The sequence below is a fragment of the Silurus aristotelis genome (genome assembly GCF_946808225.1).
Source record: "Silurus aristotelis genome assembly, chromosome: 22".
Taxonomy (NCBI): Eukaryota; Metazoa; Chordata; class Actinopteri; order Siluriformes; family Siluridae; genus Silurus; species Silurus aristotelis.
The window spans coordinates 19,337,674-19,358,761 of record NC_139595.1 but is presented as its reverse complement, the minus strand read 5'-3'; the positions used below and the strand labels follow the sequence as shown (position 1 = coordinate 19,358,761).

Here is a 21,088-nt window from a genome sequence, read left to right as displayed (position 1 = left end):
TGTGTGTGTGTGTGTGTGTGTGTGTGTGTGTGTGTGTGTGTGTGTGTGTGTGTGTGTGTGTGATGGGGGCAGGGGGGGATGTGTGTGTGTGTGTGTGTGTATCTCCGAGCTTCTGATTTATAATCTATAGATTGTTGAGATCGCACACACCCACGTCCACCTTTGTCGCTACAGAGTACAGCAAATTAGTGTAACAGTGAGCACACACACACACACACACACACACACACACACACACACACACACACAGTTTATCCTTATACTGCGCTCAGCAGTGGGTTCAGAGCTTTCAGATCAAAGAAAGAGAGAGAGAGAGAGAGAGAGAGGAGAGAGAGAGAGAGAGAGAGAGAGAGAGAGAGAGAGAGAGGAAGTGAAAAAGCGATAGAGAAAATAGGAATAAGGGGATAGATAATATAGAAATATAGAAATGGAGAAAAAAGGATGAAGAATGAAAGAAGGGAAATTAGGTCAGAGAAAGAAAGAGAAAGTGAAAAAGAAAGCAAAAATGAGAGAAGGATAGAGGAAGAGAGATAGACAGATCTAGAAAGGGTGTTAAAAAATAAATAGGAAGAATAAGAGTAAATGTTACAATTAACTAAGACAGAGAGAGAGAGAGGGAGTGAGAGAGAGAAAGAGAGAGAGAGAGGGAGTGAGAGAGAGAAAGAGAGAGAGAGAGAGAGAGAAAGACAGAGAGAGAGAGAGAGAGAGAGAGAGAGAGAGAGAGAGAGAGAGAGCAAAAATGAAAAGAAAGAGAAACAAGAGCTATAAATGCAAAGAAAGAGGGATGAACCTGTTGAAAAGCTGGAATAGACAGATATGAAGAGATAAAGAACGCTGAGAAAAACGGACAAGAGAAGTCATGAGAAAGTGATGAAGAAAGTGGGAGATGAGTAAAAAAGAAAGAGTAATAGAGAGAGCAGAGAAGCATTTAAAGATAGAGAAGAGAAAGAGGGGTGAAACAGGAGAAAGAAGAGATTGAGAGACACACAGTGAGTAGAAATATAGTGAGAGTGAGAGAGAGAGAAGGCGCGAGAAGAAGAGATTGAGGGAGGCAGAGGAAGAGATAATGAGAGACAAACACACACACAGAGATTAGAAGAGAAACAGAAAAAGAACAGAAGAGGTAGAAACAGAGAGCTAGAAAAAAAGAGAGGGAAGAAGTGAGAGAACGAGAGGAAAAAAGGAGAAAAACTGAGAAAATGTAATGCGAGAAGAAATAAATGAAAGGAGAGAGAAAAACAAAGACTGAAAGCTGGAGAGGGGAAAACGAGAGAAAGAGAGAGAGAGAGAGAGAGAGAGAGAGAGAGTGCGAGAGAAAGAGGGGAGGAGAGAGGGAGAGAGGGAACAGTAAAGGGTGAGTAAGAGGAGCAGAGGGAGGCGGGACGTGTGTGAAAGCCGCAGCATTTTTCCAGATCGTATCTGCAAGACCTTCGGACACCGATTTCCACACGAGCTCCTGAGGGACGGATAGAGAGATGAGAATAAAGAGACAGACAGATGGATCGTTACAGAGACTGATGAAGAGATAAAGAGATGGATAGATAGAGGTAGATTTATGAAGGTACTGCTTTCCTTCTTGCAGTCAGGAAGACGAGCTTGTGGATGTCATAAGTGAAGTCACGCTCTGCCTTTCATCTCGCACTTCTCCGTGTCGGCTCGCTGCTCGCTCTGACGTGAGGTCAGTCGTGACAGATGTGTCCAGGTGTTGGTCGGCGAGTCCTGCAGCTCTTCTGTCCTTAGCTGTCGATGTGACTGCGGAGCCTGAGGGTCAGGACGCTTCACATGCTGACATCCTGACAGGTTGCAGATTTACTCGCCGCTGCAGACGAGAGGAAAAGTAAAGCACACACACTTCCTGCGGCCTTTTGTTCTTCATTTTTTTCACGTCGTCCAGAAGTTCCTGAAGTTCTCCAGAAGCTGCGGTAGGTTTCATTTAATATTTATCTAAATTAAATTTAAATTAAAATTCGAACTCAATTTTTGATCTTTTCAGCGATTTAACACAATACTGTTTTGAATTGTTTTAATTGGTTTTACATATAAAAATAATTTTGGCCACACCCTTTTTACTTTGCAAGACAAAAGCAAAGAACCTGTCTTATAGACTGCTACTAAAAATATAAGGGCCACTCCTTCACTGAAAGCCAAAGAGGACACACCCCTTAACTAAGACTAATAAAGCATAGGCCACACCCCTTCACTAAGACTAAGTATGTATAGGCCACACCCCTTCACTAAGACTAATTGGGCATAGGACACACCTCCTTCACTAAGACTAATAGAGCATAGGCCACACCTCCTTCACTAAGACTAAATGAACATAAGCCACACCTCCCTAACTAAGATCAAAGACACATATGCCATGCCTCCTTTTTTAAGATTAAAGGCACATAGGCCACACCTCCTTCACTGGTAAATATAGACAGGTTGGTCACAATTTTTTTTATGTTGTTTATTTACAAGAAATAAAAGGCCATGCCTCTTTCATAGTGACTAATAAAGAGAGAAGACACGCCTCCTTTATTTTGACTACATTAATGCAGTATGGAGCAAAAGAAAGAACGCTCACAGTTTAACGTAAACACTGGATTTAACTCACCAATGAAAATCAAACTTAAAATGCCGAAGATTAAAGATCCTCTAAAACTGTCGTAAAGACTGTAGTGATGGTTGGGGCCTAATATTCTATCGACATTCTTCTTTCTGAGACACATCCAGCGTAGTACATAATTAGCACAGTAGCTATATTCACTACCTAAATGTTCTCGTTTTATGTATGCTAGCTTTGGTTAGTTGTGTAGCACTAATGTGCTAGTTCGGCTTTTATTCACTTGACTAGCTTGTGGTTACAAATGTAGCATGTTTGCTTGCTAGTTTAGCTTTTTTTTTCATTCATTTTCTTATCCGTAATCCGGGTCGCGGGGTCGAAGGCCCCCGTCGAAGGCCCCCGCCTTCGACTGCTGCCCAATCCTCACAGCACCGTCCCTTACGGGCCCTCCTGCAGGTGGTGAGCCCACGGGAAGGCGGCCCCACGTCACGGACCTTGATATTTCCCTCGTAAGGGACCCCCGGAGCATAGAGGGTTAAGGGCCTTGCTCAAGGGCCCAAGAGTGGCAGCCTGGCGACACCGGGGCTTGAACCCCAGACCCTTCGATCGGCAACCCAGCGCCTTAACCGCTGGAGTCACCACTCCCCCTAGTTTAGCTTTGACAAATTTAATTGAATGGGTTAGCATTTTCTAACTAACCTAGCTTCTTTCACTAAGTTTATTTGGTAAAAAAGGCTGGTTTGCACAAGCTTGTACTGTTGGATAGTTTCAGTTAGACATATTTGATTGATACTCACTCGTTAGCATATCTTTTTTTCAGACTTTTTTAATTGTCATTTTGCTTATTAGCTTAGCTCTTGCTTGTAGGCCAGCATTCAGTTGATTAGTATAGACTGGATTTTTAGCTAGGTGTTCTTTAAGAACTTGTTAGTGATGATGGAATTGTTAGTACCTCATCTAGAGAGCTGACAAAGTTGCTACTTTTTATATGAACTAGCATCGTGAGAAACTCACAGCTTGACTATCAGGTTGAATTTGGAATATACAGGAATATTTCTCCTGTTTATAGAATGTACATTAAAGGTACTTTATTCCATGAACAGGTGTTGAGGCTAAGTGCTAACTTAAAGTACATGGTGATGTAATCCTTACAGGTTCCTCTGCAGCTCTTTAAAAAAAAAATCACCGCCATTACAAAGTAATGAGGCATTAAATTAGATTCGGACACACACCCGGCAATGATCTTTTATCTTCCAGAACCTTCCAGCATGGCCGGTTTAGCTCAGCGAGCGTTGCCGTTGCGAGCGGTGTCATCATGTCGGAACGAGCCGAGGAAACGCCGTGGCTGCCTGTTGAATTTCATGAAAGTGAAGGAGGCATCAAAATAATCGTGCTGATGCTCTCACTGTATTGTTTTCTTTTTATGAATCACTGCAGTGGAGCAGGGTGTTATGGAGAACGTGTGGAGAACCTCTACAGTGATAAGCTTGAGACACCAGAATTGCGCAACAAGACCAAAAATACAAACATAAACAAGCCAGGTTTATCAGGCAGCTTCTTCTGATCATCATGTGTCATTCGTGGCTCCCTCAAGTTTCTTCCTCTTATCTCAACATCTCAATATTTTTAATGAGTTGTTTGGTGCTACATCACGTTAACTACAGTTTCTACCCTAGGTTTCTCTGAGTTTTAGCCTAGATTAGCCCCGCCCACTTTACATCTAATTCAAGAAAATTGTAGAGAACATCCTTAATATTGGAAATATGATGTACAATTATTCTATATTTTGAATCACAAATGATGTCAGTGTTTGGTCATGTTGTGCTGTTAGAAAGAAATAATCAGTGCAGGTGCTGTGATAGGCGAAGTTACAGTTGCCATAATAATAATATATTTATTTTGGGTTTAAATTGAATTTTATATAATTTATTCTAAAAATAATTACTTTCTTCGAATGTAAAGTTACTGTTGCCATGATGATGGATTTTTTTTTATTTTATTTTATTCATTTTTATATAATTTATATAACCGTTGTTTTCTTTACATTTATGGCATTTGGAAGTCGCTCTTATCCAGACTAACTTACAGCTGTCAAGTAATTAAGGGGTTACGGGCCTCTTTCAAGGGCCCAGCAGTGGCAACTTGGTGTTGCTGGGATTTGAACCAAAGGTAAACGATAAATGATTGAGTGTTTGTTAATTTGTATGTGTAAGAAATTGCTATATTATTAAAAGTATGTTCATTATTAGATTTTTATTATTATTTTTAGATAACAGGCCACGCCCCTTTTAGGAAGCTGGGTGCATTCAGAATGCAGATGCAGTTACGTTTTTAATAATAATGAAATGGTAAGCATTAAGGCAATGGCTCAGGATTTAGTGTTTACACTAAAGATTGTGTGTGTGTGTGTGTGTGTGTGTGTGTGTGTGTGTGTGTGTGTGTGTGTGTGTGTGTGTGTGTGTGAGTGTGTGTGTTCTGATTTGTGTAGCCATTCCCTTTTCTTGTCTCAATCACACGCCATTTCCGCGAATTTCATTAAACCCAGTAATGTTAGTGTTGTGCAGCATTAACACACAATTGGCTTTGTTCTTCACCGCCTCTTTCTGACAGTTTTCCCCTGAGGAATGCTCCCTCTGAGAACCATTGTGAACACGCGCAGCCTTGGCTGTGTGTGTGTGTGTGTGTGTGTGTGTGTGTGTGTGTGTGTGCACACTCAAACGCTGCTTTATGAATACCAAGGCTGTTCATTTGAGCTTTATCTAGAAGGTCCACCAATTCTTAGAATACAAGATTAGACATGGCCTCCGATTCGTAAAGGGAACGAATGTACAATAAAACACACACACACACACACACACACACACACACACACACACACACACACACACACACACACACACACACCTATATCAGTGTATTTACACACAGTCTTATGTGAACAGTAAATACAAGGAAAGAGAATGAAAGCGGACACACGTTCAGTATAAAACACACAATGGTCTGTGTTTTTATAATCAGAAAGAGTAAATATCAAACCCCCGCGAAGGTTCGAGACGTACAGTATGTTTCACGAGGAGAACATAGAACTCCTGTAGTGTATATACAGTGAGGAAAATAAGTATTTGAACACTCTGCTATTTTGCAAGTTCTCCCACTTAGAAATCATGGAGGGGTCTGAAATTGTCATCCTAGGTGCATGTCCACTGTGAGAGACATAATCTAAAAAAAAAAATCCAGAAATCACAATGTATGATTTTTAAACTATTTATTTGTATGATACAGCTGCAAATAAGTATTTGAACACCTGAGAAAGTCAATGTTAATATTTGGTACAGTAGCCTTTGTTTGCAATTAAAAAGGTCAAACGTTTCCTGTAGTTTTTCACCAGGTTTGCACACACTGCAGGAGGGATTTTGGCCCACTCTAGATCTTCTCTAGATCAGTCAGGTTTCTGGCCTGTCGCTGGGAAACACGGAGTTTGAGCTCCCTCCGAAGATTCTCTATTGGTTTAGGTCTGGAGACTGGCTAGGCCACGCCAGAACCTTGATATGCTTCTTACAGAGCCACTCCTTGGTTATCCTGGCTGTGTGCTTCGGGTCATTGTCATGTTGGAGGACCCAGCCTCGACCCATCTTCAATGCTCTAACTGAGGGAAGGAGGTTGTTCCCCAAAATCTCGCAATACATGGCCTCGGTCATCCTCTCCTTAATACAGTGCAGTTGCCCTGTCCCATGTGCAGAAAAACACCCCCAAAGCATGATGCTACCACCCCCATGCTTCACAGTAGGGATGGTGTTCTTGGGATGGTTCTCATCATTTTTCCTCCTCCAAACACATTTAGTGGAATTATGACCCAAAAGTTCTATTTTGGTCTCATCTGACCACATGACTTTCTCCCATGACTCCTCTGGATCATCCAAATGGTCATTGGCAAACTTAAGATGTGCCTGGACATGTGCTGGTTTAAGCAGGGGAACCTTCCGTGCCATGCATGATTTCAAACCATGACGTCTTAGTGTATTACCAACAGTAACCTTGGAAACGGTGCTCCCAGCTCTTTTCAGGTCATTGACCAGCTCCTCCCGTGTAGTTCTGGGCTGATTTCTCACCTTCCTCAGGATCATTGAGACCCCACGAGGTAAGATCTTGCATGGAGCCCCAGTCCGAGGGAGATTGACAGTCATGTTTAGCTTCTTCCATTTTCTAATGATTGCTCCAACAGTGGACTTTTTTTCACCAAACTGCTTGGCAATTTCCCCGTAGCCCTTTCCAGCCTTGTGGAGGTGTACAATTTTGTCTCTAGTGTCTTTGGACAGCTCTTTGGTCTTGGCCATGTTAGTAGTTGGATTCTTACTGATTGTATGGGGTGGGCAGGTGTCTTTATGCAGCTAACGACCTCAAACAGGTTCATCTAATTTAGGATAATAAATGTAGTGGAGGTGGACATTTTAAAGGCAGACTAACAGGTCTTTGAAGGTCAGAATTCTAGCTGATAGACAGGTGTTCAAATACTTATTTGCAGCTGTATCATACAAATAAATAGTTTAAAAATCATATATTGTGATTTCTGGATTTTTTTTTTTAGATTATGTCTCTCACAGTGGACATGCACCTACGATGACAATTTCAGACCCCTCCATGATTTCTAAGTGGAAGAACTTGTAAAATAGCAGGGTGTTCAAATACTTATTTTCCTCACTGTAAGTACGAGTGATTACGGCAGGTGTAGGTGTGAGATGTTACAGGATGTTAGTGCATGATGGGAAGGTAAAGAACAATCGCTTCATTTTCATTTTTGTGTCTCGAGCCGTTTATGAAAATCCCCGTATTCACCATAGAAGTTCCACCACATGCAAAACTCCTCCATGGAGCTCAGTGAGGTCATTAGGAAACGTGTACAATCAGCGTCTCACTCTTTCTCTCGCACTGTTGCTCCTTATCTATCCCTGCTTTACCTATCGCTTCTTCTTCACATCTCCTGCCCTTCCTCTTTATTCAGCTTTATCTCTCTGTACCCTTCTTGTCTCGTTTATTCTCCACTCATTCTCTCTCTCTATGTCTATATCTCCCTTTTTTCTCTATCTCTCTTTCTGTGCTCACTTTTCTCTTTTTTCTTCCTCTCGGATTGCATTCATTCTCTCTCTCTCTCTCTCTCTCTCTCTCTCTCTCTCTCTCTCTTTTAGACACACACACACACACACACACACACACACACACACACACACACACACACACACACACAGCAGTGTTAAGCTAAGATGTGTGTAGATGTGTGTAGATATGTGTCAGTGTGTGCAGATGTGTGTAGATTTGTGCATATGTGTGTATATGTGTGCAGGTGTGTGCAGATGTGTGTAGATTTGTGCATGTGTGCAGGTGTGATGTGTGTAGATGAGTGTATATGTGTGTAGATGTGTGTAGATATGTGTGCAGGTGTGTGCAGATTTGTGCAGATGTGTGTAGATGTGTGTAGGTGTGATGTGTGTAGATGTTTGTAGATGTGTAAATATGTCTCAATGTGTGCAGATGTGATGTGTGTAGATAAGTGTAGATATGTGTCAATGTGTGCAGATGTGATGTGTGTAGGTGTGTGATGTGTGTAAATAAGTGTAGATATGTGTCAGTGTGTGCAGATGTGTGTAGATTTGTGCAGATGAGTGTAGATGTGTGTCAGTGTGTGCAGATGTGTGTAGATTTGTGCAGATGTGTGTATGTGTGTATATGTGTGCAGATATGTGTCAGTGTGTGCAGATGTGTGTAGATTTGTGCAGATGTGTGTGTAGATGTGTGTAGGTGTGATGTGTGTAGATGTGTGTAGATGTGTAGATATGTGTCAGTGTGCGCAGATGTGTGTAGATTTGTGCAGATGTGTGTAGATGTGTGCAGATGTGATGTGTGTAGATGTGTGATGTGTGTAGATAAGTGTAGATATGTGTCAGTGTGTGCAGATGTGTGTAGATTTGTGCAGATGAGTGTAGATATGTGTCAGTGTGTGCAGATGTGTGTAGATTTGTGCAGATGTGTGTATGTGTGTATATGTGTGTAGATATGTGTCAGTGTGTGCAGATGTGTGTAGATTTGTGCAGATGTGTGTAGGTGTGATGTGTGTAGATGTTTGTAGATGTGTAAATATGTGTCAATGTGTGCAGATGTGATGTGTGTAGATAAGTGTAGATATGTGTCAGTGTGTGCAGATGTGTGTAGATTTGTGCAGATGTGTGTAGGTGTGATGTGTGTAGATGTTTGTAGATGTGTAAATATGTGTCAATGTGTGCAGATGTGATGTGTGTAGATAAGTGTAGATATGTGTCAATGTGTGCAGATGTGATGTGTGTAGGTGTGTGATGTGTGTAAATAAGTGTAGATATGTGTCAGTGTGTGCAGATGTGTGTAGATTTGTGCAGATGTGTGTAGATGTGTGCAGATGTGATGTGTGTAGATGTGTGATGTGTGTAGATAAGTGTAGATATGTGTCAGTGTGTGCAGATGTGTGTAGATTTGTGCAGATGAGTGTAGATGTGTGTCAGTGTGTGCAGATGTGTGTAGATTTGTGCAGATGTGTGTATGTGTGTATATGTCAGCAGATATGTGTCAGTGTGTGCAGATGTGTGTAGATTTGTGCAGATGTGTGTGTAGATGTGTGTAGGTGTGATGTGTGTAGATGTGTAGATATGTGTCAGTGTGCGCAGATGTGTGTAGATTTGAGCAGATGTGTGTAGATGTGTGCAGATGTGATGTGTGTAGATGTGTGATGTGTGTAGATAAGTGTAGATATGTGTCAGTGTGTGCAGATGTGTGTAGATTTGTGCAGATGTGTGTATATGTGTGCAGATATGTCAGTGTGTGCAGATGTGTGTAGATTTGTGTAGATTTGTGCAGATGTGTGTAGGTGTGATGTGTGTAGATGTGTAGATATGTGTCAGTGTGCGCAGATGTGTGTAGATTTGAGCAGATGTGTGTAGATGTGTGCAGATGTGATGTGTGTAGATGTGTGATGTGTGTAGATAAGTGTAGATATGTGTCAGTGTGTGCAGATGTGTGTAGATTTGTGCAGATGTGTGTGTAGATGTGTGTAGGTGTGATGTGTGTAGATGTGTAGATATGTGTCAGTGTGCGCAGATGTGTGTAGATTTGAGCAGATGTGTGTAGATGTGTGCAGATGTGATGTGTGTAGATGTGTGATGTGTGTAGATAAGTGTAGATATGTGTCAGTGTGTGCAGATGTGTGTAGATTTGTGCAGATGTGTGTGTAGATGTGTGTAGGTGTGATGTGTGTAGATGTGTAGATATGTGTCAGTGTGCGCAGATGTGTGTAGATTTGAGCAGATGTGTGTAGATGTGTGCAGATGTGATGTGTGTAGATGTGTGATGTGTGTAGATAAGTGTAGATATGTGTCAGTGTGTGCAGATGTGTGTAGATTTGTGCAGATGTGTGTATATGTGTGCAGATATGTGTCAGTGTGTGCAGATGTGTGTAGATTTGTGTAGATTTGTGCAGATGTGTGTAGGTGTGATGTGTGTAGATGCGTGTAGATGTGTAGATATGTGTCAGTGTGTGCAGATGTGTGTAGATTTGTGCAGATGTGTGTGTGTGTGTATATGTGTGCAGATATGTGTCAGTGTGTGCAGATGTGTGTAGATTTGTGTAGATTTGTGCAGATGTGTGTAGGTGTGATGTGTGTAGATGTGTGTAGATGTGTAGATATGTGTCAGTGTGTGCAGATGTGTGTAGATTTGTGCAGATGTGTGTAGATGTGTGCAGGTGTGATGTGTGTAGATGTGTAGATATGTGTCAGTGTGTGCAGATGTGTGTAGATTTGTGCAGGTGTGTAGATGTGTGATGTGTGTAGATGAGTGTATATGTGTGTAGAGGTGTGTAGATGTTTTCTTACCCTGGGCGTCAGAATGGAGGAACCAGGTGCTGATTAAAGGCGTGCCTGCGTTGGTCTGCGGAGTCTCGCAGCGTGGAGCCGAGACTGGATTTGGTTTTGTAGTCGTGGATCTGCAGCACGTTGCCACGAGCGCTGTGACTCAGAGCCCTCGCTCAGGGACTCGGTGTGTCCTTGCACTTCTTCTCTGCTGAGGTAAAAGCTTTTGAAATGCCATAGCGGGGATTTCTGAGAAGAGGCTTGTCACCCGAGTTAAAAGCGTAGATCTGAGCGTGAGGTCTGGGTCCTCTCGAGCCACGGCGGTCTCGCTGGTGTTAAGACGACTTTTGGCTACGTTGGATCTCAGCGCTGGAACTTTCAGCTTGGTGGTTAACTATCAGAGTTTTATAGCAACGTGGCGACTTCAAAAGGCCTCCAAACACCTTGTTTTTAACTTTAAAGAATGTTATTGTGAGAAGCCGTTCAAGAACACGATGGACCACCTCAAAAGTTTTACATTTAAAAGCTGCAAAGATTATTTTAATTCCTCGAATGTCCTTCTGACATCATTAAACAGAGGACGTTCCTCGCTCCCTGGGAATACTTCTAAGGCAAATTCTTCCAAATTTTTCTTTTCTTCTTATGAGTCTTATGTTAAACACTCAGAGGATGAGAAACCAAATGCTTTGGCATCTTCTACACGGAAGCATGTAAAAGAAAATAGGATGTCCTGTAGATAATGAAGTGGAAATGGGTTGTTTTTTTGCATGCTTATTTTATCCAGACATGGAAACCCTGTAAGGCAAAGGGGTAAAGAAAGAGTGATAGTAGTTTAAAAAAAAAATAAATCATGTTTAGGTTTGTCCAAGGGTTTCTCCTGTCAACCCAAGGATGATAATCTGTACAATGTGTGTGTGTGTGTGTGTGTGTGTGTGTGTGTGTGTGTGTGTGTGTGTGTGGGAAGTATTTTATATTCATAGGTACATTCTAACTTTTGACATCTTCTCGGTGTGCCAGGAAATGAAAAGAGAGAGTCAGAATGTGAAACAGAGACAGCGGCCAGGGGCCGAGGCCCATTAACAAGCTGTCTGCTGAAAACACTGAAAAAGTGAAAGAGTGAAAGAATTATAACTTTTAAAAGCTGGAAGAAGTTTAAGAGGAGTTTAAGATGCTGAGACGACGGATGTGGCAGATCAGGAGAATAAAGGAAACAATTGATGAGGCGAAGGAGGAGACGATAAGGACAGAGAAAAAAGAGAAAAAAGAGACAGAGGACAGAAGAATCGAGCTGTAGATAGAAAAGTCTGTGATTAAATATTATATTTAAGAACTCTTCAATTCTGTGTTGATTAAAGAAATAATTCGAATCATTTATCCTTTATTTTATTTATCGTATATTTTCTGCTTTCTGTATAACATATTAATGTTCAGGTGCATCATACAGAATGAACAGATGCACATGTTCTATTCATTTTTAGGGTTTCTTTTCTTTTTCTTTTTTTTTTATTACAAAATTCTCCAGGGTTCTGCAGGAGACTCTACATAGAGAACCCACACATCCTGCACAACTCATCAATCACCACATACCAGCATGCAGGACACCAACATGCCCCTCTCTCTTTCTTTGTTTTTCATCTGATTGCTTACTCATCATTCATTCATTCGTACAGTCATTCGTTCATTCATTCATTCATTCATTCATTCATTCATTCATTCATTCATTCATCCATCCAGTGCGTGCATCCATCCTATTTACTTATTCATCTCTCGTACCCATTCTTTCATTCATTTTTCTACACAATCTTCTATTTGCCAATCTATCCATTTATTCATCCATTTATCTATCTGTTCATTTATCCATCCACCCGTTCACTACTCTATTTATACATTCATTTATTTAGCCACACACCCAATTAATTCTGTCATTTATTTATCTATCGACCCAATCACCCTTTCACCAATCCATCCACCCATGTGTCTATCTAATTATCCATCCATCCATCCATCCATCCATCCATTTACCTACCCAACCCACACATTCATTTATTAATTCATTTATCCATTTATTCATCAATCCATCCATCCATACATACATATATTTTCTCTATTCATCGTATCACCAGAAAAGGTGTGAGGGTTTGTACCCTCCTGATGTTGACTGATGGTGTAGAAAGCGAGGGATGTGTTAGAGACTCTTTATACGCAGAGGATTGTAACTTAAAGCTCCTCTGATTTAATGTGGCTTTAACATTCTCAGTAAATCCACATCCCTATTACCCTCCACTCCATTAACCTTCAGAGCTCATTCCATAGCTGCCATGTTAGCAGCTAACAAAACACTGAACTACGTTACCCATCAGCCCCTGCACATCACATGGTCTCACGTGCACCTGTGAGACTTTATAAGCAGGTTTGTTTCTGGCTTTTGAGTTAAATGCTGGTCTGGTTTATGTGTCAAACTTATTAATAAATCATCAGTACACACACACAAACACACACACTCACACACACACACACACACACACACACACACACACACACACACACTATGTCTAAACATGAAAACCCTGACACTAACACGTGCAGGCTTCCAGTTTCTCTCCAACATGCAATAAAAGAGTAGAGTGTGAGAATGTGGTAAATCGTATACTTATTGATCGCTGCGATTTTCCTCTTCTTCTCTCTTCTCTCTCTTTCTGCCCAACACACAGTCTCAGAATGGCTTTTCTCTCCCCTGGGTCAAGTCATCCTTCACTCCTCCACTCCTCCACACCAAGATTCTCAGCTCACTGGTCCGTGCCTGCATCGGATGGATATTAACTCGTGTTTTAGCCGAATCCTCACATCAAATGTGCAGAAAATAATAGAAAATAATGAGAACATAAAATCGACTCAGAAATCACAAGAGAAAAGAAACGAATCATGTGTAAAGATACACTGAAAAATGAATCCATTCTGAAAAATAAATCCAGCAGGAATCACATGAGAAATGTATTAATTCCTTTAAGAAACATTTTTAAAGAAATGAATGTAGAAATCACATGGGGGAAGAAATTCATTGTTATAGATAATAACGTGATAATCACGTGAAAATAAAACTAAGCATATAAGAACCACGTGTAATGGTGATGTAAAAACTACAAATGTAATGTAAAGAGACAAAATGAATCATGTCGTAATCACATGCTTTTTTTTTGTAATTGTGTAAATAAATTAGTTTGATGTAAAAAAAACGGAATCTAAACAGTGCGTCCATGAATTTCACGTAAATGTTCTATTTTAAAAAGACAGGAATCCCAGAAACACTTTTTCCTGATGTGTGTAAACATGACGCCTATGCAGTGGAATCCCAGCCCACACGCTGCTCCACCAGGTCTTTAATTTTGGATATAAAAACGTAATCTCGTCCTCTTTCCACGAGCGAACGGAGTGATTTGCGTTTCACCCTGTTATATTCGACAGCGACACGAGAAAACACCACGATGCTTTGTGTCACGTGTTAATTAACTCTCTTAAGAGCTGTTGACAAACATGGCTCCGTAAAGGTCAGGAAGCTCTTCAGATGAAGTACACGTGAGATAAGAAGTGAAGGTGATATGTTTCTTAGTGGGAAAAAAAACACAGGCGTAACGGAAGAAAACGTTGACGGTATCCTTCGTTCTTTTAGTGGGACGCAGCTGGGAATGAAATCTACAGCCCTGAAAATCCACTAATTGAAGCACAGACCTTTCTGCTGATTTCTGAGCAGCGTTTCCTTCCTGCCTGAAGATCTCAGACAGGATCTAATCTGCTTCATGTTTTCTTAGGCTTCAGGTTTAAGCACAGATTTGTAAAATGAATCTGAGCTTCATCGTATCCATGTGTTTCATGGGATTTTGGTATTACGTTTACATTTAATTGACACCCTCATCCAGCGAGACCTACAATTACCTCTTTCAACTAAACAGCTGAGGGTTGAGGTTTTTTGCTCGGTTGTGCTGAGATTGGGGGAGTGGGAGATCAGTGGTTAAGGTGCTGGGTTATTGATCAGACGGTCAGGGGTTCAAGCCCCGGTATCACCAAGCTGCCACTATTGGGCCCTTGAGCAAGGCCCTTAATCCTCTGTGCTCCAGGGGCACCGTATCATGGCCAACCCTGCGCTCTGACCTCACCTGGGATATGCGAATTTCACAAATTTCACCGTGCTGTAATGTATATGTGACAAATAAAGTCTATTTGAAGTTACAACATTTCACTCAGAAGTCCAACATCCAAACCACTGAGCTACAGTAAAGGCCAGATGTGTTTCTGCCGCAGTAAAAAATGAGCATTGAGAGACCAAAGGCGAACTAATCGTGGATAAAGTCATAAAAAACAGTCTGTTCACGCGATTTCTCTGTAGGTCTATAAAATACCTAATAATATCTTCTTCTTACACCACAGAGCTGCTGAACTCTAAATCCTAACTGGTGTTGGTTTATTGTTATAAGTTCCACACGCTCGTCCTCACGTGTAAAGTGTATACTGAGTTCTGCATGTTATACTTTTACAGAATCTGTAGTAACTGCTGTACCTGGTCAGAGGTATGTTTTGTAAAAAAAAAATCAAACCAGTTGAATTTGATAAAGTTTATCACAGACAAACAAAAAGTAAGAACCGTTGTTGACGCAGTGATGAAGCTGAGGTTGAGGAACGGTTCAGTGTTTTCAGCTATAGGCCACACCCACTTAATTCTACAAATAAATACAGTATCAATGCAAATAGTTTGATCATTGACCAAATAGTGATTTTTACCTGCTCGAGACACACTTCAGCTTTTGTGCTTGTTTTTGTGACCACAGTTTCTAGATCTTATGAACAACATTTGTGCATTAGTTTTTGTGGGTTTTTGTCATGGGTTCATCTGCCATTGCACACTTCGATGAGCTTTAATGAGTGTTTTTGTAAAAGTTTTCAAATCTGTCTTGTTGTATGTACAAAGAAATTTATCAGTTCATAATTATGCAAGTGACAATTACACACACTGCACTATATCATGCTTTTAAAATGAGATGCTGTGATCGTTCATGGAGAGCGGATGGCTAATAAGAATAAATGCACGCTTAGAATGCCAACAATCTGTTTGTCTTTCTCTCTCTGGACTACATCTTCATTTTAATCCTCTTTGGTGGCAAAAAATAGCATCATCAGTCCATATTTTAAGGGAAACACAGGCTTCAGTTCGCTGATTCACACCATTGCCATGTTGACTGAGTGCCATATGTCAGTGCTGCTGAATCACTACATGCTAATCCCTGCTCGCTAACTCGATTTAGATTAGAACTTTCAAAAGACACGTGTTAGCTGTTAATTGGGATCTACTTTAATTAGACTTCCAGCGGTTTCAGGATTTGATTATATCTGATATTCTCAATTGTGATTCGTCGGAAGGTGATTGAGCTCACAACTCTGTAGGTGTAGAAAGTTATTTATTAATGTTTTTATAGCACCAATATATTTGTGAATACACACGGACGGTACCATGGGCACTCCACAGAAACGGATAAAAACTGTGTGTAATCATTGTTAGGGTAAAGTTTTTTATGGGGTGCACAATTATGGAAAGAGTTTCAAGTTTTTTGTGGTTTTTCTATAGTTTTTACGTTTTTTTTTGGTCTACTGACCTCGAGTGTTTCACAACTAGTAAATGCTACTACACTAGGTTACTATCTGTTTGGGTTTCCTCACAAACTGCTTCATAAACTTCAGTTGGTCCAGAAGTCAGCTGCCCCATATAATTCCTAGAACCTCCTCCATCGAGCAGATCTCTCCTGTCCTCTATCTTCTACACTGGCTTCCTGTCAAATATTAAATACAGTACAAGATTCTGCTTCTCACTTTTAAAGCTCTTTATAATCTTGGACCCTCATATCACTCTGACCCTCATATCATTCTCTGACTCAGAATCGTTGAAATTCTCTTCCACAATCTATATGAGAAAGTGATTCTCTAAACCTCTTTTTCATCATGTCTTAAAACTTATTTGTTCAGATGAGCCTTTTCTGATTCATTTTAACAGTTAAACAGCTGTTGTTTGTGTTGATTTTTATGATTATCACTCAATTGTGCGGCGTCCCTCAGTGTTTTAAAGGGCACCTTTAAATTTATTATTATTAATATTATTATAAAAGGATGAAAATAAAAATTATTAGAATGATCATTCCTGTTTATCACACCACCACCACCACCACGTGCCCATGATGATTTTCCTACTACAGCATGCCATCAAGAGATTTATTCCTAATACGGAGATGGACATCACCTTTTCAGGAGGCTATAAAGACGTACATTTGCTTGTCTATAATGACATGATATTGTTGCCTACCTCCTTAAAGCAGAATGTTCTTGAATTAGATTAGTTTGGTTTTTAATCTGTTATGCGTGGGTGTGCTGTCAGCTCGCTTCCATGAACAACCCTATTGCTTACCTCTTAACATTCTGCTTAGCTGCAAGCTCCTGGCTAACAATAGCCTCTTTTTCTCTAAGCGAATGTGACAGCGCAGGTTCAGTGAATCGAGCAGCTGCGGCCTACTGAAACCCTGAATGTTTATTCAGCAATAAGCAGCGTAGTCCTGTAACTACTCCAGACTGCTAATGCAACGCGCCCTGAAGCTCCCTCCTGTTTATTCGCACTCCAGCATAACAATGTACATCCGAATCATCAACCCAGATTTTCCTCTTTTGCTCAAAACTCACGGTTCCGTTTTATTCTCAGGAAGTTGTGGGATCTCCGGTTAAAAATTTATAAATGATTGTGTGATAAAATCGCTTATGTTTTTGTCTTACACACTTTTACTTCTTCTCATGAGGAATATAGAAAGTTTTTGGATTTGGTAGCATGAAGTTTTTCTCTTCACTCGAACCAGGAGACCTAAACTTTAGGGTCTTGGCAATGCCCCTGTGCACAAAGCCAGCTCCATGATGATATGAAAAAGACCAGAATGTGGTGTGAAAAATTTCGGATGCAAAATTCTGTGCTGCCAAAACCTTATCCTCATCATGGGGCAATCAATCAATTAATCAATCAATCAATTAAACATTCAGTCAATCAATCTTCCATTCTTTCTTTCTAGCTGCCAAACTGTATGACTTTTTGAGTAAATACAAAAGCACAATACAGACATGTAGCCGAGTACATTCCCATTACACAACATCCAAAAGTATTTCTACATACTTTCTATCAAACATGTCCCTGTGTACACGCTACAATAATAACATATTATCCTGAGACTATTAATATAGTGAAAACATGATATTCGTAGCAGGACTTCCGTCAGGAAAACAAATCCAAATGCAGGACTGGACAGCGCGGTGGTCTAAAGAGATGTAAGTGCGTTCTCCTGGGATGCTGCAGCGTTCCAACACAAGCTCTGTAACTGTATGAGAACTGTCATCACTTCATCGCTATTTGAAGCTTGTAATTAACAAAACACATTTTTTCCTTCAAGGTACCTAGCACTTTCCAATTGCCTTGAAGACTTCTTACAGCTTTAACAGACTCCTGAAGGAACGGAAAGAAAAAAAAAAAAAGCACATACACCAGCCAGCTGTCATTGGTTCTGAGATTAGCATGACTGAGTGACAAGTTTTTTACTGTTTTTAGCCATATTAGCATTTTTGAGTGACATTTTCTTTCACTATTCTATTTTCATCTATATCAGGTAGATAATTAGGGGGAGCGTTTCTCTGCAGACAGCTGTGCCGACCTGTTCTGTAGTTTTATATATTAATTATAAACTTTGCCTCGATGTATTCTCATTTGGTACACCAGCATATTCGAAGCCGACCAAATTATGCAGTTGCAAAGTGTGCAGTCTTCTATTTTTTTTTTGACCCTGAGCTTCAGTGCCAGATTTTCTCCCAGTGCTCATGATAAACCATCTGCATAATCAGGCCATAAGAATCCTCGGTCCTCATGCAGACTCATTTTCAAGACTAATGTATTGTAAACAGCCGATATATAACCCTCCCTAACGTACCCTTGGACTCCTGCCAAAAAACATACATAGCTAAAGTCACTACATTTGTACTAACTTCTACATTTCTCAAGCCTCCGAATGATAAATTCAAAAGTACTAATTATCTCTTGTATCGTGATCCATAAAAAAGAACCTTTCCTGTAAGACTACATAATTCCCCAAGAGGGCAAAAAATTATACGCTTTACTGGTTCAAAGACAAAATGCCAAAATAGGACATTACAGAAAAGACAGCCAATTCTTTTCTCCTCTATACATATGGATGATCCGACCAGCCCAATAGATCATCCTGGACATGTTCAGAAATAAGGAACAGGAATGTTCTGATCCATGTAATCTCTTCTTTCCTACAGGTGCAACGCTGGAAAATTTTAAGCAGCTCTGGATCTTCATCAATGTCATCGAAGCACTGTGGCATATTTTACTCTGGATACATTGCGGCTTATTTAGTATTCCGAGCTGAAGGTCCACACTGAAGCATTTCCAATGCTCACGGGGAACTGCATGCTGCTGTTCCTCTGGTTTCTCCTGGACAAGAACTTTGTTTCTCCAATGCCCAGGTGGGAAAAGGAGCACCACAGGGGTCTTGGGGACCACAGGAGTCTTAGCATGGTGGGGGTTCCAAGAGTCAAACGAGGATGGGTGTGGAACCAGTTCTTCGTGCTGGAGGAATACATGGGGTCTGAACCGCAGTATGTCGGAAAGGTAAACCACGGATCCAAGACTGTCTGATAATAAAATCCCTTTGATGTTTATTTTTTTTATCATTGGTATAAAATACCTTTGAACTATACAGAAGTAAAAAAAAAAAAACAACCCTGAGGTCCGGTGTGGACATGACTGTGTTGAAGTGGACCTCCTGGAGAGCTGTTGATAGACACACCCACAGCATCCCTTATTCAGAATGTAAAATGTCGTGGGGTTTTGTAAAAGGTTAATTTGAACACTAAACACTGTTTGAACGGTATCCTTATAAAACAAGCGAAGTAGAAAGACCTTCAAAGTAACGCTCTGTATTGCTAGCTAACCTCTTTGTAGATAAAGGTACTAGTTAACACCAGTAGTGACACTCAGCGAATATAACACTCATGAAACACACGTTATAATCAAACACAAGGGAGTAAAATTGCGTTCTTCTTTTAATCAGCATCCAACCAACAAGAATTTCTTAAAATTCCCCAGTAAATGTAATACCTGCTCTTCAGCCATATTTCAAAATATTTATTGTGTTTTTCTTTTGTAGAAAGAAGCCAAAAAACCAGACTCAGAATATAACACACACGTATGAATTCACTCCAGTAAAACAGTTTAGCCGTGTTTTTGTTCGTCATTTTTATTTACTGTTTTTTACGCTCACTGGAGTCAAAGCCTCACTGCACCAAACACGATTTCACTACAAAGAGAAAACACACATGGATTTTTATTCGACATTAAAAATTTGTCAATGAAGCCCGAATCCTTGAGCCAGTTCATACCCATTCATCATGCAATTCAGAGCTTTGATCTGAGATCTTTGCTTTTTTTGTTTGCTCTTTTCTCATCAATGATCCAAAGAAAAGTAAATCTGTGAATAATGGCTGGAAGAAAAAGGCAGGGTCTTAAAAATGACCAATGTGTGGATGTTGGTGAAAAGAGAGAATTTTATCGGCTTGAGTTTGGAGATTGCCTACTGATTTATGTTGACCGCAGTGGTCTAATCATCCATGAGGGATACACTATTATCCGTTGCTTATGGCTGCGTAACCTGGTGGTATAACTTGTAGCCATTGAGAGCATTGATTGTGCATTCAGCGCAAAGGCATTGGGTTAAAGGGATTTTAAATTCTCTCAGATGTTCCAAATTGAATATCAAGGCTCGGTTGTTGAGGAAGGCAAACCTTAAGCTTAAACTGGGATCACAGTCAAATTGAACCATCGAGTAGGGTCTAGTGGAGTCGTGTCAGGGCGGATGAGGGATTGGCGTGCACTACTGTTCACGTCAGAGCTGCGACAGCCGAGTTATCACGCCCTCTTTTACGGTACAAGAAGAAGCCGAGGTCTTCGAGCGCTGATTAATTTAACCTGAAGAAAAGTGGCAGCAAAACAACATCAAGCTCCTCTTGATAGGTTTAAATAAACTTCATCCTGGTTAAAAGGAAATGGGAGGAAACTGTAGATTGGCTGTAGATCAAACGATGAGAAAGTTCGATGAGCCAAAGGCTTTGAAGACTCTGGAATAGTTGAATCAAGCTTCACACTTCAGAACCTATATGTTGCACTGAAAAAGATGGACGCTCACCCTGTCCCTGAGGATGTAGCACTCATTGTTTGTTCACAGATATTGTTGAAGATTTGCTGTTTATGCTGAAATTCATCGTTCTCTCTGTGAATATGATCTACGCTATTATTATTGATGTTCCTTACTTATTTACACCAAAAAGTTCCATATCAACATTCAATCATATTAAACTCTCCTCAGTGTATAATTTAGGACCAAATCTATGCTAACACTATGTAGACAACAGGATTGGGACACCTAAGCATAAGATGGAGGTCGATGCCGGTCCACATGTAGCCCTATTTACTGGTATAATAACCTCCATTCTTCTGAGAAGATGTTCCACTAGTTTTTGTGAAGATTCCTTCAGCCAAAAGGGTGTTAGTAAAATCAGGTACTGATGTAGATCATAGGTGAGG

At 40.5% G+C, this 21,088-nt stretch overlaps 1 protein-coding gene across 2 annotated transcripts in view; it reads left to right on the top strand.

The window, feature by feature from the left end:
* Nucleotides 1-1,349: 1,349 nt before the first annotated feature.
* The window catches only part of cdh12a (cadherin 12a), a 45,418-nt gene continuing 25,679 nt past the window's right edge, over nucleotides 1,350-21,088 (top strand). The window contains exons 1-2 of one of the 2 annotated variants that reach the window (XM_083525687.1): nucleotides 1,350-1,922; nucleotides 18,766-19,117. In XM_083525687.1, coding sequence (XP_083381813.1) covers nucleotides 18,899-19,117 — 219 coding nt within the window. In that variant the 5' untranslated portion in view covers nucleotides 1,350-1,922; nucleotides 18,766-18,898. The remainder of the gene's footprint in view (nucleotides 1,923-18,765; nucleotides 19,118-21,088) is intronic. The other variant, XM_083525688.1, reaches the window with a different exon arrangement.